A 27,143-nucleotide genomic window follows, 5' to 3' on the forward strand; every position below is an offset into this window, starting at 1 on the left:
TGCCCGCTCATCACTAGTTACCAGTACTGAACACCTGAGCATGGTAGTGCCCGCTCATCACTAGTTACCAGTACTGAGCACCTGAGCATGGTAGTGCCCGCTCATCACTAGTTACCAGTACTGAGCACCAGAGCATGGTAGTGCCCGCTCATCACTAGTTACCAGTACTGAGCACCTGAGCATGGTAGTGCCCGCTCATCACTAGTTACCAGTACTGAGCACCCGAGCATGGTAGTGCCCGCTCATCACTAGTTACCAGTACTGAGCACCCGAGCATGGTAGTGCCCGCTCATCACTAGTTACAAGTACAGAGCACCCGAGCATGGTAGTGCCCGCTCATCACTAGTTACCAGTACTGAGCACCCGAGCATGGTAGTGCCCGCTCATCACTAGTTACCAGTACTGAGCACCTGAGCATGGTAGTGCCCGCTCATCACTAGTTACCAGTACTGAGCACCAGAGCATGGTAGTGCCCGCTCATCACTAGTTACAAGTACATCCACTGAAGCATAAATCTGTGGAGGGGGGAGCTGCGGCTGCAGCTGATCTCTTGCTGGGAATGAGGCTGGTGGAGGGGAGAGGGAGCTGCACACAGAGGGGATAGTCTAATTTCATACTTGCTCTTTAGAGTTTATTTGCATAGACCCCTTTAAGTCTGCAGCTCCGGGGTCTGGGAGCCATCCCCCGAGGACCCGGCACTCACCAGGGGCAGGTAGTCGATGTTCTTCTCGCTGTCGCTTTCCTCGCTGCCTTTTCCGGGAGATTTGATCATGAATCCTTTGGCGGCTCGGGTCAGAAGTCTCGTCTTATTGAGGCTCAACCTATGACAAGACGACAAATCAGGGTCCCGCCGGATAACCGCGGGGTCTGCGTCAGAGCGAGGATTACCTGGCGGCAAACAGACTCTCTATGGACCTCTGAGAATGGGCCGAGGAGACGGACGGACTGCGGGGGGCGGCTGAAAAACAAGACACACGGCGCAGTCACTTAAAGGGCCGGCGCAGGAAACAGCGGTCACAGCACAATGCAAGTCGCTTCCTATGAGGAGGAAAGTCGCAGACACGGTCGTCCGGGTCTCTGCCGTGAGTTCTCACCTTGTGGAAAGCTGCAGCGCTCCCATCCCGAGGACACCGGCGTGGTGCAGGGCGATATTGCGCACTCGTCAGCATCTAAAGGGGAATCACCGCGTTACCAGCCGGCATTTATCTACCCGCTATAAACTCGGTGCATTGAGCTCCCTCTAGTGGTCGCAGCTGGTGGCCAGAATTCTATCATGTGTGTATAATCTGAGCCCCTCATAGCTCGTACACGGCAGCTATAGACTCAGGGGGCTTCAGAGGCCGGAGCTTTTCCTTCCGGGGGAGAACTATTTTGCAGAATTAGCCCACATTACATTTCTTGTTACCGGCTTGATCTTTGCAATGAGAAACAAACAGCCCCCCAGGAGTAAAATAGGGTAAAATGACACCGCAACGAGTTCTTACTGTAAAATCGTTCATCGGAAGATTCGGACACGCATGTTGACTGCGATCGGCCCAGTCCGATGGAGAATCCGCGCAGGCGGCGACTTCCAGAACTTAAGCTGCGCTGAGAGCCCTGCTTGAGAGCAGCACCTAGCGGGGAATGAGGGCATCCTCCTCAGTCAGTGCGAGAGGCCTCCGGACCAAGACAGAAGGAGAGAGGGCCAGACGAGAGACTCACAGTTAACACACGCGGACAGACGGGTGGCGGGAGACATGGGGGGACGTGGAGGGTGGGAGACATGGGGGGAGGGAGACGTGGAGGGAATGTGGAGAGAGGGAGACGTGAAATGTGGAAGGTGAGAGATGTGGAGGGTGGGAGACATGGGGAGATGTGGAGGGAGAGGTGGAGGAAGAGACGTGGAGGGTGAGAAAGGTGGAGGGTGAGAGAGGTGGAGGGTGAGAGAGGTGGAGGGTGAGAGAGGTGGAGGGTGAGAGAGGTGGAGGGTGAGAGAGGTGGAGGGAGGGAGACGTGGAGGTGGAAGGTGAGAGAGGTGGAGGGTGGGAGACGTGGAAGGAGAGACATGGAGGGAGAGAGACATGGGGGGAACGTGGAGGGTGGAAGAGGTGGAGGGTAGGAAACGTGGAGTGAGAGAGACGTGGAGTGAGAGAGACGTGGAGTGAGAGAGACGTGGAGGGTGGGAGATATGGAGGGTGGGAGATATGGAGGGTAGGAGATATGGAGGGTGGGAGATATGGAGGGTGGGAGAGGTGATGGTTGGGAGACGTGGAACGTGAAAGTGGAAGTTGTGAGAACTGGGACAGATAAAGCCAAGAGGAAGGACTGAGCTATCCTGCAGGGAGCAGTGTGAGGAGCAGCAGGTGGCGCGGATGTCCCTGCAGAGCGTTGCGCTGTTACCTGTGTTGGCGTACTCCACCACACTCGGCAGGTACGAGTTGCTGCTGAGGTCTACAGGAACGAACGCCGTGTACTTGCTGATGACATTACAGGCCTTGCTGGCGTTAATGGCGTTGAGCTGGAAGCGGCGTCCAACACCTACAAGAGAAGCACAAGGAGGACGGTGATGATGACCCGCGAATATGTGACCCGATGTGAGGGGGACAGTGACATGTGAGGAACACTCGGCAGATTTGCCTAGATGCCGCTCCGCCACTGAGGACCCCGGGAGATGTGGGCGACAACCCAGTGCGAGCTGTAATGGAAACTGGACTGGTTGTCAGCAAGATAGAGCAGATATAATGCCACAGTGACCCCAAAACTACATACGCAGTGACCTCAAAACTACAGACAGTGACCCCAAAACTACAGCCACAGTGACCCCAAACTACAGCCACAGTGACCCCAAAACTACAGCCACAGTGACCCCAAACTACAGCCACAGTGACCCCAAACTACAGCCACAGTGACCCCAAAACTACATACGCAGTGACCTCAAAACTACAGACACAGTGACCCCAAAACTACAGCCACAGTGACCCCAAACTACAGCCACAGTGACCCCAAAACTACAGCCACAGTGACCCCAAACTACAGCCACAGTGACCCCAAACTACAGCCACAGTGACCCCAAAACTACAGCCACAGTGACCCCAAAACTACAACCACAGTGACCTCTGTGTGCTGAACCTCCGATATCTCAACTCTGAAATCTGAGAACAACGAAAATGAGAAAACGCTGCATGAAATATTAATGATCTGCAGAGAGGACAACACCGGGGGCACCACGTTTCCACTGACACCACTGCTCCACGTCTGGAGCCCTGGCCATCACTGCTTTATCTCTTGAGCCTCGGCCATCACTGCTCCATCTCTGGAGTCCTGGCCACCACTGCTCCACCTCTGGAGTCCTGGCCATCACTGCTCCACCTCTGGAGTCCTGGCCATCAGTGCTCCACCTCTGGAGTCCTGGCCATCACTGCTCCACCTCTGGAGTTCTGGCCATCACTGCTCCACCTCTGGAGTTCTGGCCATCACTGCTCCACTTCTGGAGTTCTGGCCATCACTGCTCCACTTCTGGAGTTCTGGCCACCACTGGTCCATCTCTGGAATCCTGACCATCACTGGTCCACCTCTGGAGTCCTGCCCATTACTGCTCAACTTCTGGGTAACCAGCCACCACTGGTCCACGTCTGGAGTCCTGGCCACCACTGGTCCACCTCTGGAGTCCTGGCCATCACAACTCCACCTCTGGAGCCCTGGCCATCACTGCTCCACCTCTGGAGCACCTGCCATCACTACTCCACCTCTGGAGTTCTGGCCATCACTACTCCACCTCTGGAGTCCTGGCCATCAGTGCTCCTCCTCTGGAGTCCTGGCCATCAGTGCTCCTCCTCTGGAGTCCTGACCATCACTGCTCCTTCACTGGGAGTCCTGGCCACCACTGCTCCACCTCTGGAGTCCTGGCCATCACTGCTCCACCTCTGGAGTCCTGGCCATCACTGCTCCACCTCTGGAGTCCTGGCCATCACTTCTCTACCTCTGGAGTCCTGGCCATCACTGCTCCACCTCTCTAGTCCTGGCCATCACTGCTCCACCTCTGGAGTCCTGGCCATCACTGCTCCACCTCTGGAGTCCTGGTCATCACTGCTCCACCTCTGGAGCCCTGGCCATCACTGTTCCACCTCTGGAGTTCTGGCCATCACTGCTCCTCCTCTGGAGTCCTGGCCATCACTACTCCACCCCTGGAGCCCTGGCCATCACTACTCCACCTCTGGAGTCCTAGCCATCACTGCTCCACCTCTGGAGTCCTAGCCATCACTGTTCCACCTCTGGAGTTCTGGCCATCACTGCTCCTCCTCTGGAGTCCTGGCCATCACTACTCCACCTCTGGCCATCACTGCTCCACCTCTGGAGCCCTGGCCATCACTGCTCCACCTCTGGAGTCCTGGCCATCACTGCTCCACCTCTAGAGTCCTGGCCATCACTGCTCCACCTCTAGAGTCCTGGCCATCACTGCTCCACCTCTGGAGCCCCGCACTTTGAATAGACTATGTAATTGCGGATACATAATACTAACACAATTTCTGCCGCGGAGCCTGCTCATATAGAGAACAGTTTGGTTTTTTTTGGAAGCTGTAAAAATAAAATGTTTCCACCCGCTATCAGTGCCGAGCTTGGTCCTGCAGTGAATGCGGGTGAAGTGGGCTTTGGGGCCTTATTATGAGGTTCTGCACTTCTCATTACCATGCTCGATCTCACTTTCTCTCTCCGCCAGCTGCTCAAAGTCCCGAATGATGGACTTGGCCGCCAGATGATGAAACGTCTCGTTCCACAGGTCGCTCTCATCGTCGTCTCTATTCTCCCGTTCCCTGAACAGCTTCTGGATGTCGAATGCGATTTCCCACTGCACGGGATGATTGCCCTTCAGACCCCTGACCACAGCCTTGCACATGGCGGTGGGCTGAGAAGACGGACTCTTGACCCCGGAGATCTGTTCTTGAGGGAACTCCACTGAAGCTGCCTCGGTTTCGAAGGTGAAACACGGGTGATGACAATCTACGAGAGAAGACCAAAGGATCATGACTCCGAGTGTCCACATCCTGATACACAGTCGCAGCCCCTGCTGATATTAAAGGGGGTGTCCACTGACCCCCACCTACCACCAGCAAAGGGGAAACTATACCAGAGAGAAACAGGCCCAGACTTTTGATTTTTAGTGACTTTTCTCTTTTTTGTCTTGCATTATACTTTGCTGCAAAATCAAAGATGCTCCTTTTGATGGATCGGGGCTGTATTAACATAAATTGTGCCCTACATTGCTCCACAGGGGTGGGTCATTTTTTGACCTGGGACCTCCTACTGTGATTCCTACATTGATCCGAAGGGGCAGGGTTTTTTTTTCTACCTTGGACCTTCTATTGTAATTCCTACATTGCTCCTCAGGGGCAGGTCCTACTTGACCTAAAACCACCCACTGTGATTCCTACATTGCTCTTCAGGGGCGGGTCATTTTTGTCCTAAGACCTCCCATTTACTCCTACATTGCTCCTCAGGGGCGGGTCCTTTTTGACCTGTGACCTCCCACTGTGATTCCTACATTGCTCCTCAGGGTCCTTTTTGACCTAAGACCTTCCACTAACTCCTACATTGTTCCTCAGAGGCAGTCTCTTTTTTACCTAGGACCTCCCACTGTGTATCCTACATTGCTTCTCAGGGGTGAGTCCTTTTTGACCTAAGACCTCCCACTGTGATTCCTTCATTGCTTCACAGGGTCGGGTTCTTTTTGACCTAGGACCTCCCACTGATTCCTACATTTCTTCTCAGGGGCGGGTCCTTTTTGATCTAGACCTCCCAATGTGATTCCTACATTGCTCCAGAGGGGTGAGTTCCTTTTGACCTAGGACCCCCCACTGATTCCTACATTACTTCTCAGGGGTGGGTCCTTTTTGATATAGACCTCCCAATATGATTCCTACATTGCTCCACAGGGGCGAGTTCTTTTTAACCTAGGACCTCCCACTGTGATTCCTACATTGCTTCTCAGGGGTGGGTCCTTTTTAATCTAAGACCTCCCACAATGATTATAGCAGCAATAAAGGGGGCGTAGGGATTACAAGCTCCTGGCTTTTCATGCACCCTGGGAGTAAAGTGGTCCTGGCTCTCATAGGGAAGGTCATTAAGAGTGTCAAGCATGGGAAGGGTCACTTGTATTTTGCTATGGGACCCTCCCTCCACCGTGCACGCCCCCGCAGATTACCATATATTCAATGCTGCAGTATATTTACTCAGAAAACTCTCATTTCTTGGTGGATTTGTTAGGCGGCGGAGGGGCGAGGGAGCATCATGGCACAGAGCGACTCGGCTACAGCAGAACAGATCAATTCCAGCAAGTCATTGTATCTCTGGCATTTTCCACACACTCAGAGAAGAAGACAATGGAAAGTAAAGCAACAACCTGGGTATTTATGCAGCGGCCCCGAGAATTATAGCTGAATTATTATAATTATCACATTCTGTATTATTACAGCTGCGGGGGGAGAGTTACGCTGCTTGTTTCATAAAGTCTATGAATGAATCCCCCGAGGAGCTCGGCTCATTCATACAATCCCGCACTAAATAATGAATGGCCGCCTTTCAGCAGGGATCGCTGTACACCGTGATTCACGTCCTGCATTATTCACCGGGAAATGTGCAAATACTGAAGAATATTACTGGCCTGAGCAAGACTGATCCCAGACAAGCAAGAAAAGCCCAGGTTATACCAGAACGATCCATAGCATTACATATAAGACATGCCCAGGTTATACCGGCTGTACATATATTATTATATACAGGAGATGCCCGGGTTATACCAGCTGTACATATATAATTATATACAGGAGGTGCCCAGGTTATACCGGCTGTACATATATAATTATATACAGGAGGTGCCCAGGTTATACCGGCTGTACATATATAATTATATACAGGAGATGCCCAGGTTATACTGGCTGTACATATATAATTATATACAGGAGGTGCCCAGGTTATACCGGCTGTACATATATTATTATATACAGGAGATACCCAGGTTATACCGGCTGTATATATATAATTATATACAGGAGATGCCCGGGTTATACCAGCTGTACATATATAATTATATACAGGAGGTGCCCGGGTTATACCAGCTGTACATATATAATTATATACAGGAGGTGCCCAGGTTATACCGGCTGTACATATATAATTATATACAGGAGATGCCCAGGTTATACCGGCTGTACATATATAATTATATACAGGAGATGCCCAGGTTATACCGGCTGTACATATATAATTATATACAGGAGATATCCAGGTTATACCAGCTGTACATATATAATTATATACAGGAGATATCCAGGTTATACCGGCTGTACATATATAATTATATACAGGAGATGCCCAGGTTATACCAGCTGTACATATATAATTATATACAGGAGATGCCCAGGTTATACCGGCTGTACATATATAATTATATACAGGAGATGCCCGGGTTATACCGGCTGTACATATATAATTATATACAGGAGATGCCCAGGTTATACCGGCTGTACATATATAATTATATACAGGAGATGCCCAGGTTATACCGGCTGTACATATATAATTATATACAGGAGATGCCCAGGTTATACCGGCTGTACATATATAATTATATACAGGAGATGCCCAGGTTATACCGGCTGTACATATATAATTATATACAGGAGATACCCAGGTTATACCGGCTGTACATATATAATTATATACAGGAGATACCCGGGTTATACCAGCTGTACATATATAATTATATACAGGAGATACCCGGGTTATACCAGCTGTACATATACAGTTAGGTCCAGAAATCTGTGGACAGTGACACAATTTTGGCGAGTCGGGCTCTGCAGCCACCACATTGGATTTGAAATGAAACCTCTACAACAGAATTCAAGTGCAGATTGTAACGTTTAATTTGAAGGTTTGAACAGAAATATCTGATAGAAATTGTAGGAATTGTCACATTTCTTTACAAACACTCCACATTTTAGGAGGTCAAAAGTAATTGGACAAATAAACCAAACCCAAACAAAATATTTTTATTTTCAATATTTTGTTGCGAATCCTTTGGAGGCAATCACTGCCTTAAGTCTGGAACCCATGGACATCACCAAACGCTGGGTTTCCTCCTTCTTAATGCTTTGCCAGGCCTTTACAGCTGCAGCCTTCAGGTCTTGCTTGTTTGTGGGTCTTTCCGTCTTAAGTCTGGATTTGAGCAAGTGAAATGCATGCTCAATTGGGTTAAGATCTGGTGATTGACTTGGCCATTGCAGAATGTTCCACTTTTTTGCACTCATGAACTCCTGGGTAGCTTTGGCTGTATGCTTGGGGTCATTGTCCATCTGTACTATGAAGCGCCGTCCGATCAACTTTGCGGCATTTGGCTGAATCTGGGCTGAAAGTATATCCCGGTACACTTCAGAATTCATCCGGCTACTCTTGTCTGCTGTTATGTCATCAATAAACACAAGTGACCCAGTGCCATTGAAAGCCATGCATGCCCATGCCATCACGCTGCCTCCACCATGTTTTACAGAGGATGTGGTGTGCCTTGGATCATGTGCCGTTCCCTTTCTTCTCCAAACTTTTTTCTTCCCATCATTCTGGTACAGGTTGATCTTGGTCTCATCTGTCCATAGAATACTTTTCCAGAACTGAGCTGGCTTCATGAGGTGTTTTTCAGCAAATGTAACTCTGGCCTGTCTATTTTTGGAATTGATGAATGGTTTGCATCTAGATGTGAACCCTTTGTATTTACTTTCATGGAGTCTTCTCTTTACTGGTGACTTAGAGACAGATACACCTACTTCACTGAGAGTGTTCTGGACTTCAGTTGATGTTGTGAACGGGTTCTTCTTCACCAAAGAAAGTATGCAGCGATCATCCACCACTGTTGTCATCCGTGGACGCCCATGCCTTTTTGAGTTCCCAAGCTCACCAGTCAATTCCTTTTTTCTCAGAATGTACCCGACTGTTGATTTTGCTACTCCAAGCATGTCTGCTATCTCTCTGATGGATTTTTTCTTTTTTTTCAGCCTCAGGATGTTCTGCTTCACCTCAATTGAGAGTTCCTTAGACCGCATGTTGTCTGGTCACAGCAACAGCTTCCAAATGCAAAACCACACACCTGTAATCAACCCCAGACCTTTTAACTACTTCATTGATTACAGGTTAACGAGGGAGACGCCTTCATAGTTAATTGCAGCCCTTAGAGTCCCTTGTCCAATTACTTTTGGTCCCTTGAAAAAGAGGAGGCTATGCATTACAGAGCTATGATTCCTAAACCCTTTCTCCGATTTGGATGTGAAAACTCTCATATTGCAGCTGGGAGTGTGCACTTTCAGCTCATATTATATATATAATTGTATTTCTGAACATGTTTTTGTAAACAGCTAAAATAACAAAACTTGTGTCACTGTCCAAATATTTCTGGACCTAACTGTATAATTATATACAGGAGATGTCCAGGTTATACCGGCTGTACATATATAATTATATACAGGAGATGCCTGGGTTATACCGGCTGTACATATATAATTATATACAGGAGATGTCCAGGTTATACTGGCTGTACATATATAATTATATACAGGAGATGTCCAGGTTATACCAGCTGTACATATATAATTATATACAGGAGGTGCCCAGGTTATACCGGCTGTACATATATAATTATATACAGGAGATGCCCGGGTTATACCGGCTGTACATATATAATTATATACAGGAGATGCCCGGGTTATACCGGCTGTACATATATAATTATATACAGGAGATGCCCGGGTTATACTGGCTGTACATATATAATTATATACAGGAGATGTCCAGGTTATACCAGCTGTATATATATAAATATATACAGGAGGTGCCCAGGTTATACCGGCTGTACATATATAATTATATACAGGAGATACCCGGGTTATACCAGCTGTACATATATAATTATATACAGGAGATGTCCAGGTTATACCGGCTGTACATATATAATTATATACAGGAGATGCCCGGGTTATACCGGCTGTACATATATAATTATATACAGGAGATGCCCAGGTTATACCGGCTGTACATATATAATTATATACAGGAGATGCCTGGGTTATACCGGCTGTACATATATAATTATATACAGGAGATGCCCAGGTTATACCAGCTGTACATATATAATTATATACAGGAGATGCCCAAGTTATACCGGCTGTACATATATAATTATATACAGGAGATGCCCAAGTTATACCGGCTGTACATATATAATTATATACAGGAGATGCCCAGGTTATACCGGCTGTACGTATATAATTATATACAGGAGATGCCCAGGTTATACCGGCTGTACATGTATAATTATATACAGGAGATGCCCAGGTTATACCAGCTGTACATATATAATTATATACAGGAGATGCCCAAGTTATACCGGCTGTACATATATAATTATATACAGGAGATGCCCAGGTTATACCGGCTGTACATATATAATTATATACAGGAGATGCCCAGGTTATACCGGCTGTACATATATAATTATATACAGATTATACCCAGGTTATAGCAGCTTGGTCTTTACTATTAGATAAGTGTAATTGTATTGGGTGTTTGGTCGCAGTACGCCATGTAGCGCGTCTTGCTTTACGCCATGTAGCGTGTCTTGCTTTACGCCATGTAGCGCGTCTTGCTTCACGCCACGTAACACGTCTTGCTTTACGCCATGTAGGACGTCTCGCCTTCGCTCACACACGTGTACATGGACTATCGAGGATAGCCTCACCCAGATCTCCCGGGCTGCTGAAAGGCTGACTGTCCGAGGAGGATTTCAGAGAGAGACAGGTCTCCGGTTGGGTGGAGGGACTTCCAGTGTTTGACGCTTGCGGACCCTCATGTGTCAGTGGGGATTCCCAGTCATGGCAGAACGAGAGGCAGCTCTGCTGAAGAAGAGATGGCCGCCTGGCGCCAGCTCCCCTAATTTTTGTGGTGCTGACAAATGGGCTGATGGATATTGATGACTGATGGAATCCAGACAATGGATATGGGGGAGAGAAAAGATGGCGGAGCATTACTATCTTATAATTACTGGTGAACTTCTGTAATCACTGCATTCCAAACAGAACAAGGTTCCTGGTTTTGCTGTCTACCTCATGTAGGGTTGTGTGTCGGCCATTAAATTACCGGAGTATCTACCACACCTGACAAATATCCTCCTGAGCAAACTCATGACCGAGCATCTGAAAAAGGTCAAAACCTTCTGGTGGTCATAACTAGCCTCGTTACAAAGGGTAAGAACAAGGCTTGGGTTGGTGGTCAGTTTAGAGATGGTCCTTACAAAGTCCCAGTTAGTGGTTGGTGTAGGGTCAGTCAGTAGATAAGATGGATTGGCGAATGCTTAACACATGATCCTTAGAAGATCTAGGTCATTTGCTGGTTCGTTAGAGATGGCCACTACAATATCTGGGTTGCTGGATGGTTTAGAGAAGGCCATGACAATATTTGCGTTGATGGACGGTTTAGATATGGGTTTAAGGCTGGTTTATAGGAGATTATTATAAGGGTCTGTGTTGGTTGTTGATTTAGAGATGGTCTGGTTTGGTGCATGGCTAATAGATGGTGACTACAAGGTTTGGGTTGGAGGATGTCTTATGGACGGTGACTACTAGGTCTGGGTTGGAGGATGGCTTATAGATGGTGACTACAAGGTCTGGGTTAGTGGAGGGCTTATAGATGGTGACTACTAGGTCTGGGTTGGAGGATATCTTATGGACGGTTACTACAAGGTTTGGATTGGAGGATGGCTTATGGACAGTGATTACAAGGTCTGTGTTGGAGGAGGGCTTATGGACAGTGTCTACAAGGTTTGGGTTGGAGGTTGGCTTATGGATGGTGACTACAAGGTTTAGGTTGGAGGATGGCTTATGGACGGTGACTACAAGGTTTAGGTTGGAGGATGGCTTATGGACGGTGACTACAAGGTTTGGGTTGGAGGATGGCTTATAGATGGTGACTACTAGGTCTGGGTTGGAGGATATCTTATGGACGGTGACTACAAGGTTTGGATTGGAGGATGGCTTATGGACAGTGATTACAAGGTCTGTATTGGAGGATGGCTTATGGACGGTGTCTACAAGGTTTAGGTTGGAGGATGGCTTATGGACAGTGATTACAAGGTCTGTATTGGAGGATGGCTTATGGACGGTGTCTACAAGGTTTAGGTTGGAGGATGGCTTATGAACGGTGACTACAAAGTCTATGTTGGTGAATAGCTTATGGACGGTGACAAGCTCTGGTTGGAGGATGGCTTATGGACGGTGACTACAAGGTCTATGTTGGTGGATAGCTTATAGACGGTGACTGCAAGGTCTGGTTGGATGATGGCTTTCAGATGCTCACTACAAAATCTGGGTTGGTGGATGGGTTAGATATGGGTTTGGGTTGGAGGCTGGTATAAAAATGATCATTAAAAGGTTTGCATTTGTTGTTGATAAAGAGATAGACTGGGTTGGTGGATGGCTTATAGATGGTCACTACACGGTCCAGGTTCGTGGATGGATTACAGATAGAAGCTACAAGATTTGTGTTGTTGGATGGTTTACAGATGGTCACGAGGTCTGGTTTGGTGGATGGTTTAAAGATTGTCACAACAAGATCTGGGTTAGTGAATGAACTATAGATGGTCGCTACTATGTCTGGTTTGGTGGATGGTTTACAGATGGTCACTACAAGGTTAGTGGATGGCTAATGTTTAGTCACTACAAGATTTGGGTCAGTGGATGGTGTATGTTTGGTTACTACAAAATCTGGGTTAGTGAATGATTTATAGATAGTCACTAAAATTCTGGGTTGGTGGATGGCTTATAGAAGGCCTGTTTTCATTGATCTTTGGGGATGGTCACTACAAGGTTTGACTGATTGTAGATTTAGATATGGATATTACAAGGTCTGCGTTAGTGGTTGCTTTAGGTCAAGTCAAGGTTGTTATTCAGATTGGAGATGGTTACTACAATATTCTGGTTGGTGGTTGGTTTAGACATGGCTACAACAATACCTGGGTTGGTGGTTGGATTACATGGGCTCACATGTGTCTTATTACTAGGGTTATTGGTTTGGATGAGGTCAGGATATTGTACATAGGAGGTTCTTTACTGTTAGTTTTCTCTCTCAAAGGTGATTACAGATCTGTATAGAAGTAGAAAAGGTTATGTTGACTTCTCCATAAACCATAGATCATCGGTTGCTGTGGCTTAGAGAGTCATTGTTATCTTATCCCAATCAAGATGACCACTAATGATGTCCATATTTCATGCCACTATGGGCTGCTGGTGATCTAGTGAACTGAATGGGGTCTGAAGAAATTTGGGAAAATTGGTTACAACTTCTAGAAAACCTACTTTCTCCGACTTGTGGCTCTCCAGTTACTGTAAAACTCCACCTCAAGCATGTGAGGGCATGTTTGGAATCATAGTGGAGGAGGCCACAGGTTGGAGACCACTAGATATGAGGATATTTCCGCAGATGTGGTAATTACTGGGTTGCGGTTCTTGGAAGCCTGACCTCCGGTGTAACCTATGTAAGGCTGTGTGCGCACTGGGCCTTACAGTAATGTATGGTGGAGATACCCTGCACCAGTAATTATAAAAATAATGAAAAAAATCGGGAAAAAAGGTGGATTTTTTTTCTTTTGCCATAAAGAGACCTTGGCAGAAAAAAATATCCATCGTTCCCCCTGATTCTTGTCATTATTTCTCTATGTTGTGCCAGGCAGTCACATGATCAGTGTCAATGTTATAAACTCTACTGATATTACGTCACAATGAGACATCGTCAGCTTCATGGAAACACATTGCACGAAGTATCGAAAGTCTGACAACTACAAAAACACATAAAAGGTAAAATAATGCCCTTAGAGGGGATGTAACACCCACCTTTGGTGTAATGGACGTCTGCAGTGCTCCTCCCCGTAGTGATTGTGGGATGTCCGCCGGTTCTTTAGGACAATTCCTTCCAATGTTTTTATATTTCAAACATTTTCCCAAAAACCAGAAACATTAGGGCGGGGGTGGGGGCGCTGTTGCATAAATTCTTATGGAAAGTGTTTGGTGGTGAAAAGCGGTACTGCGAGTGATTCTTACGTAAGAAACGACTTGCAGAAATGGAGGAACCATCAAGAAACTCTACGACATACTATATATCAGGTGACAGGTCTCTAATCTTAGTGTAAATCCAAGTATTTAACTTACTAAATTATAGCCCTAACTACTATTCATACACATGGCAGTGTATACTATGGCCAACCCTCTCACCACCAAATAAACTGGATGTTGGGAACTACATCTCCCAGCAGGCCCTGGTGTTACCATTGCTGATATTGCATTCTTTTTATATTATACACCACCATGAAGATGCATGAGAATCAGCGGCCCCTGGCAGGCATGATGGGAAGGAAACCCAAGGAGATGGCTCCAAATTTTACTTCTCCTTTCTCAGTTATGGATTTGTGCACCTGGTGTGGTTTTGGTTTAGCACTGGGCTCCTTCTTGGTTCTGGGACTCGAGCCCTTTGCATGGGTTTGGTATGGCCCAGGGCTAATTTCTCGTTTCTGGGACTCGAGCCCTTGGTGTGGTTTTGGTATGGCCAGGGTCTCCTTTCTTCGTTCTGGGACTCATGCTCCTGGTGTGGTTTTGGTTTGGCCAGGGGCTCCTTTCTTGGCTCTGGGACTCGTGCTCCTGGTCTGGTTTTGGTTTGGGCAAAGGGCTCCTTTCTTGGTTCTGGGACTCGTGCCCTTGGTGTGGTTGTGGTTTGGCCCAGGTGCTCTTTTCTCGGTTTTGGGACTCGAGCCCTTGGTGTGGTTTTGGTTTGGCCCAGGGGCTCATTTCTCGGTTTTGGGACTCGAGCCCTTGGTGTGATTTTGGTTTGGCCCAGGGGCTCATTTCTCGGTTTTGGGACTCGAGCCCTTGGTGTGGTTTTGGTTTGGCCCAGGGACTCATTTCTCGGTTTTGGGACTCGACCCCTTGGTGCAATTTTGGTTTTGTCAGGGGCTCCTTTCTTGGTTCTGGGACACATGCTCCTGGTGTGGTTTTTGTTTGTGCAAAGGGCTCCTTTCTTGGTTCTGAGACTCGAGCCCTTGGTATGGTTTTGCTTTGGCTCAAGGCTCTAGGTTCTGGGACTCGTACCCTTGGCATGGTTTTGGTTTGGTCGCAGGGCTGCTGTCTCAGTTCTGGGATTTGTGACCTTGGTGTAGTTTTGGCACTGGACTCCTCCTTGGTTCTGAGATTCGTGCCTTTGGTGTGGTTTTGGTTTGGGCACCAAGCTCCTTTCTTTGTTCTGGGACACATGGCTCTGGTGTGGTTTGTGATCCAAGCTTCTATCTTGGTTCTGGGACACGTGCCCCTGGTTGCTTCTGGGACACCAGACTCCATTCTTGGTTCTGGGACACATGCCTCTGGTGTGATTTGGTCACCAGGCTCCTTTCTCAGCTCTGGGTCACATACATTGGATGTAGTTTGGGCACAAGGCTCCTTTCTCAGTTCTGGGCCATATGCCCCTGGCATGGTTTGGGAACAAAGCTCCTTTCTTGGTTCTGGGACTACTGCCTCCAGTGTGGTTTGGGCACCAGGCTCCATTCTTGGTTTTGGACACATGCCGCTGGTGTGGTTTGGGCACTGGGCTCCTGCTTTGTTCTAGTACTCATGCCTTGGCATGGTTTGGCTACCAGGCTCCTTCCTCGTTTTTGGGACTTGTGCCCTTGGTGTAGTTTGGCGACCAGGCTCCTTTCTTGGTTCTGGGACACATGCCCTTGGCATGGTCTGGGCACCAGGCTCCATTGTTGGTTCTGGACACATGCCTCTGGCGTGGTTTGGGCACCAGGATCCTTCCTCGGTTCTGGGATTTGTGCCCTTGGTGTGGTTTGGCCATCAAGCTCTATTCTTCGTTCTGGGACACTTGCCCCTGGCGTGGTTTGGCCACCAAGCTCCATTCTTAGTTCTGGGACACATACCCCTTACGTGTTTTGGCCACCAAGCTCCATTTTTGATTCTGGGACTTGTGCCCTTGGTGTGGTTTGGCCACCAGGCTCCATTTTCGGTCCTGGTTCTTGTGCCCTCAGTGTGGTTTGGCCACTAGGCTCCATTTTTGGTTCTGGTTCTTGTGCCCTCGGTGTGGTTTGGGCATTATTGCTTTTTTCTTGGTTGGGTCTGAAAATTGCAAATGAGATGGATGGAAGTCTTTGACCTGGGCCTTGTTTCCATGGCAACTCGTGAGAAGTCGGCTTATATGTTGGCCCTGTTTCCGAGCAACTTGCAGGGAACATAATACACTAAGACAACAGCAAAGAGGCGTCTAGAGACGAGGCGGTCAGGATCGGAGAGGCGGCCAATTAATGTACTGGCGTCACCCCGACCTCTGCTCTCTCCTGGGAGGTGATGGACATTAATGGCTGTTTGTAGGGGGCACTGCGCCTCCCGCCGGGCTCCATACTTCTCACAGGCTCATTCTTTTACCCTTTTGCTGCCGGTGTGCTACAGGTGCGTACAGATAAGATACGATGCTGCCGATGCCAGTGAATGAAGGGTTATATGTAGCAGTGACGCCATTGTCCGGGCAGAGTCCTCAGCGGGGACGCCGCATTATTACATTTGAAGTATTTACCGGCAAGAGAGAGATTTTATTGAAAAAGTGTTTTTCTCATAAGCTGAGTGCAGGAACGTGGAACGTCGGGGTCCAAGAGAAGGTCCACACTCCTTACTATTCGATTGTAAGCTCTGCAGCCTCCACTGACCCATGATAAAGGGCATTGCAGGTTAATAACTCACAGGAATGGTGAGGTCCCAGGGTGAGGGCAGTCAGGTCTCAGGGTGATAGGGGTGAGGTCCCAGGGTGAGGCCAGTGAGGTCCCAGGGTGAGGCCAGTGAGGTCCCAGGGTGAGAGCACTGAGGTCACAAGTTGAGAGCACTAAGGTCACACACAGGGTGAGGGCGGTGAGGTCACACGGTGAGGGCACTGAGGTCACAGGGTGAGAGCACTGAGGTTACAGGGTGAGAGCAGAGGTCACAGGGTGAGAGCACTGAGGTCACAAGGTGAGAGCACTAAGGTCACAGAGTGAGGGCGGTGAGGTCACAGGGTGAGAGCACTGAGGTCACAGGGTGAGAGCAGAGGTCACAGGGTGAGAGCACTGAGGTCACAAGTTGAGAGCACTAAGGTCACAGGGTGAGGGCGGTGAGGTCACACGGTGAGGGCACTGAGGTCACAGGGTGAGGGCACTGAGGTCACAGGGTGAGAGCACTGAGGTTACAGGGTGAGAGCAGAGGTCACAGGGTGAGAGCACTGAGGTCACAAGGTGAGAGCACTAAGGTCACAGAGTGAGGGCGGTGAGGTCACAGGGTGAGAGCACTGAGGTCACAGGGTGAGAGCAGAGGTCACAGGGTGAGAGCATTGAGGTCACAAGTTGAGAGCACTAAGGTCACAGGGTGAGGGCGGTGAGGTCACACGGTGAGGGCACTGAGGTCACAGGGTGAGAGCACTGAGGTCACAGGGTGAGAGCACTGAGGTCACAGGGTGAGAGCACTGAGGTCACAGGGTGAGAGCACTGAGGTCACAAGTTGAGAGCACTAAGGTCACAGGGTGAGGGCGGTGAGGTCACACGGTGAGGGCACTGAGGTCACAGGGTGAGAGCACTGAGGTCACAGGGTGAGAGCACTGAGGTCACAGGGTGAGAGCACTGAGGTCACAGGGTGAGAGCACTGAGGTCACAGGGTGAGAGCACTGAGGTCACAAGGTGAGAGCACTAAGGTCACAGAGTGAGGGCGGTGAGGTCACAGAGTGAGGGCACTGAGGTCACAGGGTGAGAGCACTGAGGTCACAGGGTGAGAGCACTGAGGTCACAGGGTGAGGGTAGGGAGGTCACAGGGTGAGAGCACTGAGGTCACAGGGTGAGAGCATTGAGGTCACAGGGTGAGAGGACTGAGGTCACAGGGTGAGACCACTGAGGTCACAGGGTGAGGGTAGGGAGGTCACAGGGTGAGGCCAGTGAGGTCACAGGGTGAGAGAACTGAGGTCACAGGGTGATAGAACTGAGGTCACAGGGTGAGAGCACTGAGGTCACAGGGTGAGGGCAGTGAAGTCACAGAGCGAGGCCAGTGAGGTCACAGGGCGAGGGCAGTGAGGTCACAGGGCGAGGCCAGTGAGGTCACAGGGCGAGGCCAGTGAGGTCACAGGGTGAGGCCAGTGAGGTCACAGGGTGACAGGGGTGAGGTCCCAGGGTGAGGCCAATGAGGTCACAGGGTGAGGGCAGTGAGGTCACAGGGTGACAGGGGTGAGGTCCCAGGTGAGGCCAGTGAGGTCACAGGGTGAGGCCAGTGAGGTCACAGGGTGAGGGTAGGGAGGTAACAGGGTGAGGCCAGTGAGGTCACAGGGTGAGAGAACTGAGGTCACAGGGTGGGAGCACTGAGGTCACAGGGTGAGGGCAGTGAAGTCATAGAGCGAGGCCAGTGAGGTCACAGGGCGAGGGCGGTGAGGTCACAGGGTGAGGGCAGTGAAGTCACAGGGTGAGGGTGATGTCAAAGTGAGAAGACAGGGAGCGTGCAGTGAGGTCACAGTCTATGTACAAGTCTGGTTAGTGAGTCAGGGCAGTGAAGTGTAAAGGGTCAGTCTATCATTGTGATGTCATGAACTGGAAATGGTGATGTCACACAGTATATGAAGCAGGCTAGTCTGTGATTGGATGATTATCTCATAGTGAGGTAGCAGTTTATGTAGCAGGTCAGTCTGTGATTGGATGGTGAGGTCACAGTGATGTCACAGTTTATGTAGCAGGTCAGTGTGATCAGATGATGATGTCACAGTGAGGTCACAGTTTATGTAGCAGGTCAGTGTGATCAGATGATGTCACAGTGAGGTCACAGTTTATGTAGCAGGCTAGTCTGTGATTGGATGGTGACGTCACAGTGATGTCACAGTTTATGTAGCAGGTCTGTGAGATCAGATGATGATGTCACAGTGAGGTCACAGTTTATGTAGCAGGTCTGTGAGATCAGATGATGATGTCACAGTGAGGTCACAGTTTATGTAGCAGGCTAGTCTGTGATTGGATGGTGAGGTCATAGTGATGTCACAGTTTATGTAGCAGGCTAGTCTGTGATTGGATGATAACTAATGTTCTATAATTCTCAGAATTTCCTCTTTGCACTTTTCTTCTGCACGGTGTCACCTGGTACCTGAGACTCATGACCGTCAGCGCTCGTGTCATCTGTACCCTGAAGTTCCTGGATTTGGATCCTGCAGAGGGGGCTCTTCTCCTGGGCCGTGCTGGGGTCACTGGCCGTGTGGGACCTCGGTAAGGGCTGGTGGTCGGCAATCTGACTGGTGCTGTAGGCTCTGCGCTGGAAGCCGGGATCAGCTGCTGAAAGCACAAACACGGATTCTGGATTTTGATCACATGACTATACCCGCCGCCGTTAAATTCACCGGTGCCAGGGAACCTTACCGGACGCCTGCTCTCCAGCCAGATCCTCTTTGCCGTTTAGGAACTCGGTGCTCTGCTCGGAGGGGAGACCGGGGTCTTGTTGACCCTTCGACCCTCCGCTTCCAGAGGAGTCTTGCGACTGGAAAAATACGGAACTTCCCGACTCCTGAGAGCGCATCATACTGTATCTCCGCCTCTTGTCCTGTAAGGAGAGAAGGTGCCAAAACTTAGGGTGACATTTAAAGGGGTTCTCCATCTCCTAACTATTACAGATTGGTCGTAGCGATACCCTGTGGAACCTTCTTGCCTATTCTCTGCCCTTTGATTAGGATCAGACAGGTTGCTAGGGAACTGCTGCTGCCTGGCAACTCATTCAAAATGTTGTTACAATGTATCGATAGCAACCAGGCAGGACCCAGCTGCAGGCAGCAGAGACTCCGGGGCTCCGGGTGTGTGTGTATTTCTACAAATGACCATTGGTTGCGGAGATTATTTATTCTCCCTTTGTAACGGATCAGTAATAATTGCTTATTTTTCCGCCGCTTGTTTAGATGGCGCCGTACGATTTAATGTTTCGCAGACGCCGCAGCGCTTGATCAGAAGTTTATAGGTCGACTTAAAAAGAATCTCCAGAAATGAAGGTTCCGATTCCTGCCTCGTTACGACTTATTCCGTTTCCATGGTGAAAGCCAAAAAAGCTGAACTGCGTCTATGGAGAACTGAATATGTGAAGCCTCGCTGTGAGCGGAGAGCGGCGCAAGGAAAATTAACCACGTCATTGCCTGAAAAGGGAAATCTAGGGCTCTTGTAAGAGATAGCAACATGTTAAAATCAGCCGATAAATGCTACAATGTATCAATAACAACTTTCCGGTATTTGTAAATAGACTCTAGTCGCTGCCGTCTATGTATACAATCCCACCGACTGCAATAGACAAATATCTGATAAATATTATACACTTCACGGGGCGTGAGTATTTCATGAGTGGAGGATTTCGAGGAGCGTCTGGTTTCCCCGGGGCGCACTACTTTTTATAGCTGTTTGTTTATAAAAAGCCGAAATCTGCGCTTCTGAGACCGGAGCGTCAGCGACATGTGCAGGAAGTCGGAGAGGCTCAATATTGATGTGGGATCAGCTGCAGCGACGGTCCGCTCCAACGGAGGAGAAAAAACACAATTCAAGTCAATTAGGTCAGAGACAGAAAGGGACATTAACCAAAGAAAGGGATGAGGGATAGATAAGCCCAATGGAAGGTCCTGTGCTTCCTGCAGCCACCGCTACAAGGTCCTGTGCTTCCTGCAGCCACCGCTACAAGGTCCTGTGCTTCCTGCAGCCTCTGCTACTAGGTCCTGTGCTTCCTGCAGCCACCGCTACAAGGTCCTGTGCTTCCTGCAGCCACTGCTACAAGGTCCTGTGCTTCCTGCAGCCACCGCTACAAGGTCCTGTGCTTCCTGCAGCCACTGCTACAAGGTCCTGTGCTTCCTGCAGCCACTGCTACAAGGTCCTGTGCTTCCTGCAGCCACCGCTACAAGGTCCTGTGCTTCCTGCAGCCACTGCTACAAGGTCCTGTGCTTCCTGCAGCCACTGCTACAAGGTCCTGTGCTTCCTGCAGCCACCGCTACAAGGTCCTGTGCTTCCTGAGCCACCGCTACAAGGTCCTGTGCTTCCTGCAGCCACTGCTACAAGGTCCTGTGCTTCCTGCAGCCACCGCTACAAGGTCCTGTGCTTCCTGCAGCCACTGCTACAAGGTCCTGTGCTTCATGCAGCCTCCGCTACAAGGTCCTGTGCTTCCTGCAGCCACCGCTACAAGGTCCTGTGCTTCCTGCAGCCACTGCTACAAGGTCCTGTACTTCCTGCAGCCTCCGCTACAAGGTCCTGTGCTTCCTGCAGCCACCGCTACAAGGTCCTGTGCTTCCTGCAGCCACCGCTACAAGGTCCTGTGCTTCCTGCAGCCACTGCTACAAGGTCCTGTGCTTCCTGCAGCCACCGCTACAAGGTCCTGTGCTTCCTGAGCCACCGCTACAAGGTCCTGTGCTTCCTGAGCCACCGCTACAAGGTCCTGTGCTTCCTGCAGCCACTGCTACTAGGTCCCGTGCTTCCTGCAGCTACCGCTACAAGGTCCTGTGCTTCCTGCAGCCACTGCTACAAGGTCCTGTGCTTCCTGCAGCCTCCGCTACAAGGTCCTGTGCTTCCTGCAGCCACCGCTACAAGGTCCTGTGCTTCCTGCAGCCACTGCTACAAGGTCCTGTGCTTCCTGCAGCCACTGCTACAAGGTCCTGTGCTTCCTGCAGCCACCGCTACAAGGTCCTGTGCTTCCTGCAGCCACCGCTACAAGGTCCTGTGCTACCTGCAGCCACTGCTACAAGGTCCTGTGCTTCCTGCAGCCTCCGCTACAAGGTCCTGTGCTTCCTGCAGCCTCTGCTACAAGGTTCTGTGCTTCCTGCAGCCACTGCTACAAGGTCCTGTGCTTCCTGCAGCCACCGCTACAAGGTCCTGTGCTTCCTGCAGCCACCGCTACAAGGTCCTGTGGTTCCTGCAGCCACCGCTACAAGGTCCTGTGCTTCCTGCAGCCACTGCTACTAGGTCCTGTGCTTCCTGCAGCCACCGCTACAAGGTCCTGTGCTTCCTGCAGCCACTGCTACAAGGTCCTGTGCTTCCTGCAGCCACTGCTACAAGGTCCTGTGCTTCCTGCAGCCACCGCTACAAGGTCCTGTGCTTCCTGCAGCCACTGCTACTAGGTCCTGTGCTTCCTGCAGCCACTGCTACTAGGTCCTGTGCTTCCTGCAGCCACTGCTACTAGGTCCTGTGCTTCCTGCAGCCACTGCAACAAGGTCCTGTGCTTCCTGCAGCCATCGCTACAAGGTCCTGTGCTTCCTGCAGCCACTGCTACAAGGCTCTGTGCTTCCTGCAGCCACTGCTACAAGGTCCTGTGCTTCCTGCAGCCACTGCTACAAGGTCCTGTGCTTCCTGCAGCCACAGCTACAAGATCCTGTGCTTCCTGCAGCCACCGCTACAAGGTCCTGTGCTTCCTGCAGCCTCTGCTACAAGGTCCTGTGCTTCCTGCAGCCACCGCTACAAGGTCCTGTGCTTCCTGCAGCCTCTGCTACAAGGCTCTGTGCTTCCTGCAGCCTCTGCTACAAGGTCCTGTGCTTCCTGCGGCCTCCGCTACAAGGTCCTGTGCTTCCTGCAGCCTCTGCTACAAGGTCCTGTGTTTCCTGCAGCCGCTGCTACAAGGTTCTGTGCTTCCTGCAGCCACTGCTACAAGGTCCTGTGCTTCCTGCAGCCACTGCTGCAAGGTCCTGTGCTTCCTGCAGCCACTGCTACAAGGTCCTGTGCTTCCTGCAGCCGCTGCTGCAAGGTCCTGTGCTTCCTGCAGCCACTGCTACAAGGTCCTGTGCTTCCTGCAGCCACTGCTACAAGGTCCTGTGCTTCCTGCAGCTGCTGCTACAAGGTCCTGTGCTTCCTGCAGCCACTGCGACATGGTCCTGTGCTTCCTGCAGCCACTGCGACATGGTCCTGTGCTTCCTGCAGCCACTGCGACATGGTCCTGTGCTTCCTGCAGCCACTGCTACAAGGTCCTGTGCTTCCCACAGCCTCTGCAACAAGGTCCTGTGCTTCCTGCAGCCGCTGCTACAAGGTCCTGTGCTTCCTGCAGCCACTGCTACAAGGTCCTGAGCTTCCTGCAGCCACTGCTACAAGGTCCTGTGCTTCCTGCAGCCACTGCTACAAGGTCCTGTGCTTTCTGCAGCCACTGCTACAAGGTCCTGAGCTTCCTGCAGCCACTGCTACAAGGTCCTGTGCTTCCTGCAGCCACTGCTACAAGGTCCTGAGCTTCCTGCAGCCACTGCTACAAGGTCCTGGGCTTCCTGCACCCTCTACTACACTATGGATTCTAGACTTTAGCATCACGTATTAGTGCTTCCAGTGACGGCTACATTCCCACGCCAGCCCCCTTATATTATATCCTTTAGACAAAAAAATCCTTGGACAGGATTCATAATAGCAAATAATGAAAATAAAAATTGCTTGCTCTGACTATTGACTCCTTTGACGTTATGCAATCGTGGACATCTTTCTGCTGACAGGCCATAGCTGCTGCAACCAGCCTTTTCCCAACCTGACATGGCTGAAAACAGAGAGCAGTAAACTGCATCCAATTGACAGCACGTCAGGTTTCAAACTTGGGGAGAACATACAAAGGGGTTAATGACAGCTCAGAGCTGCCATTAAGCCCCAGAACAGCAACAGGATACATAAAGTGGAATCGTGATATGATGATAATATCGAATACAGATCGACAGCTGAGGGTCTGTTACAGTTATATCTCGTTACAATGTATCTGTGCAGATGATATGTGGATTGTGTAGACTGGATGCAATTGCAGCAGATCTTCAGCTGTGTGAGTATGATAAGGGTTTTTGCGCTCACTGTACGGAGGCTAGAGAGGAAGCGTGCCGAGCTGCACACCACGCCGTATCCCACCAGGCGATCCCCGGGGAAGAGGAAGCTGGAGCTGATGGGGGAGATCAGGACCTCGGTGCTCTCCGGGAAGACCCACTCCACCGTTACGTCACTGAGGACCGGGGCCATCGACTTCTTCAGAGAGTGCAGCATCTGCAGAGGGGCGAGATGACATATTACATGTTGGTGCTATTGTCCTCAGTTATCAGCCACGAGGACAGCCAGGCCTGGAAGGAGCGGTGTGAGATGGCCAAGACCCCAGACCACCTCCGCTCTTGGCGGACTCACCTTGGGTTGCAGTCTTTCTCCTTCAATGAGGAATTCGGCGCTGCCCTTGGACACGCTGGCCACCCCCCTGCACCAGCCGGCGGCAGGCGTTCTGACCGATGCCGAAGCTGTAACATCTGCGCGACATACAGCGGCAAATAACATGAGTGATCGGCCTGATACGTCCATACACTGTAATGGAGCAGCGCCATCTAGTGGTGACATCGGGTATAAAAAATGGAAGTAATGAGCGCAGCTCTAGCGACTTTACCGAGTGAACGAGGAGTGGTGACGGATCAGCTCGATCACTTTTCCGGTGTTGCCGACAGCTCCGTCCGTCAGCAGGAAGAGGAGGCGCGGGTAGCCGCGGCACACCGGCTGCCGGATGATCCAGTTCAGGGGCGATAAGATGTTGGTGCCGCCCATGTCGGCTCGAAGCTTCTTGATGCTCTCACAGGCGATGGGCGAGGCTTTCCTGCAAGACAAGGACAGGACGGGGGACTTACTGCTGGAAAAGCCGAGACATCCAGTATGGAGGATTTACTCAGCTTTCCTGGGCTCCTGAATGGCAACTCCTCTGCTCCCCTATGTGGTGTCATGCAGCTTTCCCGGGCTCCTGACCAGCAATTCCTCTGCTCCCCGGGTGGCAGGAGGCCGGGTGGCAGGAGGCAGCTGGATGGTAGGAGGCCGGGTGGCAGGAGGCTGGGTGGCAGAAGGCCGGGTAGCAGGAGGCTGGGTGGCAGGAGGCCTTGTGGCAGGAGGCCGGGTGGTAGGAGGCCGGGTGGCAGGAGGCCGGGTGGTAGGAGGCTGGGTGTCAGGAGACAGGTAGCAGGAGGCCGGGTGGCAGGGGGCCGGGTGGCAGGAGGCCGGGGTGGCAGGAGGCCGGGTGGCAGGAGGCTGGGTGGCAGGGGGCCGGGTGGCAGGGGGCCGGGTGGCAGGAGGCTGGGTGACAGGAGGCCTGGTGGCAGGAGGCTGGGTGGCAGGAGGTCGGGTAGCAGGAGGGCCGGGTGACAGGAGGCCGGGTGGCAGGAGGTCGGGTGGCAGGAGGCTGGGTAGCAGGAGGCTGGGTGGCAGGGGGGCCGGGTGGCAGGAGGCCGGGTGGCAGGAGGCCGGGTGGCAGGAGGTCGGGTAGCAGGAGGCTGGGTGGCAGGAGGCCGGGTGGCAGGAGGTCGGGTGGCAGGAGGCTGGGTAGCAGGAGGCTGGGTGGCAGGGGGCCGGGTGGCAGGAGGCCGGGTGGCAGGAGGTCGGGTAGCAGGAGGCTGCGTGGCAGGAGGCCGGGTGCAGCGGGCAGGCAGCGGCGCAGCAGATTGCAGCCTAATTATTGCAGGAATTCCCTTCCCATAATCCGCACTATACGGATAATAAAGGGATTAAATCCGGCCTGGAATAGCCCAGCGCAGCGCTCCTTCATATTCCGAGGTCCGGGGGTGACCGGAAGTGACGAGCTCAGATCATACAATATCATCTCACCCACAGAGCTGACCTCTGGAGGGCCACACAGCGCGTATGGGGGCTTCACCCAGCTGTGCACAGACCCTGAGCGGCACAGGACTGGCCCCTGCTGCCCTGGCCGCGTCAGTCTTCACTGCAGTAGGGTATCTGGCAGCACAATATATTGACAGTATATGACCATTATATAGTCACTGTCCCCCGACTCCAGGACGCTGACAACCCCAGTGCAGTCACCTCCAACTACAACTCCCAGCATGCTCCGCAGCCGGCGGTCCGGACACAATATAGCCTGGGTTTAAAAACGTAGCTGCTATCAACACTGAATTTACCTTATATTCTCCACTGTATGATGCTACTCTGTGTGAACTATATGGCGGTATTATGTTTATTTTGTAGATCAGTATTATGCAGGTACTGTGTAGCGGTATTATTTCTGCCCTGTATGGTCTGGTTATATAGGTACTGTATGGCGGTATTATTTCTGCCCTGTATGGTCTGGTTATATAGGTACTGTGTGGCGGTATTATTTCTGCCCTGTATGGTCTGGTTATATAAGTAATGTGGGGAGGTATTATTTCTGCCCTGTATGGTCTGGTTATATAAGTAATGTGGGGAGGTATTATTTCTGCCCTGTATGGTCTGGTTATATAGGTACTGTGTGGCGGTATTATTTCTGCCCTGTATGGTCTGGTTATATAGGTACTGTGTGGCGGTATTATTTCTGCCCTGTATGGTCTGGTTATATAGGTACTGTGTGGCGGTATTATTTCTGCCCTGTATGGTCTGGTTATATACATACTGTGTGGCGGTATTATTTCTGCCCTGTATGGTCTGGTTATATAGGTAATGTGTGGCGGTATTATTTCTGCCCTGTATGGTCTATTTATATACCGAAGGTACTGTGTAGCGGTATTATTTCTGCCCTGTATGGTCTGGTTATATTGGTGATGTGTAGCAGTATTATTTCTGCCCTGTATGGTCTGCAAATATAGGTATTGTGTGGCGGTATTATTTCTGCCCTGTATGGTCTGGTTATATAGGTGCTGTGTAGCGGTATTATTTCTGCCCTGTATGGTCTGATTATATAGGTACTGTGTGGCGGTATTATTTCTCCACTGGACTTCAGTATTATGTATGCACCGTATGGGGGTTGATATATTTGCACTTTAGAGCTGCATAATGTAGGCATTGTGCAGCAGTATTATTTCTGCACTGTGTAGCAGTACTATAAAGCATTATTATATCTGCACTGTATGGCTGTATTATGTAGGCATTTTGTGGTGGTATAGGCACTGAGATGGTATTTTTGTGCACTGCGTGGTGATATTATTTCTGCCCTGTATGGCCTTATCATAGAGGCACTGTGTGGTGGTATTATTTCTGAACTTGATGGCCATATTATGTATTCACTGTATGGAGATTAGTATATCTGCACTGTATGGCTTATGCACTGTGTGGTTTTATTAATTCTGTCCTGTATGGCAGTAGTAACTAGGCACTGTGAGACGGTATTATTTCAGCACTGTGT

At 50.5% G+C, this 27,143-nt stretch overlaps 1 protein-coding gene across 1 annotated transcript in view; it reads right to left on the reverse strand.

Annotated features, from left to right (window-relative positions):
• VWA5B1 (von Willebrand factor A domain containing 5B1) overlaps positions 1-27,143 on the reverse strand; it is a 78,628-nt gene that overhangs the window by 4,525 nt on the left and 46,960 nt on the right. The window contains 13 exon segments of the mRNA XM_075329451.1: positions 704-821; positions 889-958; positions 1,095-1,169; positions 1,485-1,613; positions 2,380-2,517; positions 4,666-4,977; positions 10,757-10,991; positions 19,188-19,369; positions 19,457-19,637; positions 23,864-24,049; positions 24,185-24,250; positions 24,252-24,300; positions 24,435-24,633. Coding sequence (XP_075185566.1) covers positions 704-821; positions 889-958; positions 1,095-1,169; positions 1,485-1,613; positions 2,380-2,517; positions 4,666-4,977; positions 10,757-10,991; positions 19,188-19,369; positions 19,457-19,637; positions 23,864-24,049; positions 24,185-24,250; positions 24,252-24,300; positions 24,435-24,633 — 1,940 coding nt within the window.

The sequence above is a fragment of the Anomaloglossus baeobatrachus genome, chromosome 11, assembly GCF_048569485.1.
Source record: "Anomaloglossus baeobatrachus isolate aAnoBae1 chromosome 11, aAnoBae1.hap1, whole genome shotgun sequence".
NCBI lineage: Eukaryota > Metazoa > Chordata > Amphibia > Anura > Aromobatidae > Anomaloglossus > Anomaloglossus baeobatrachus.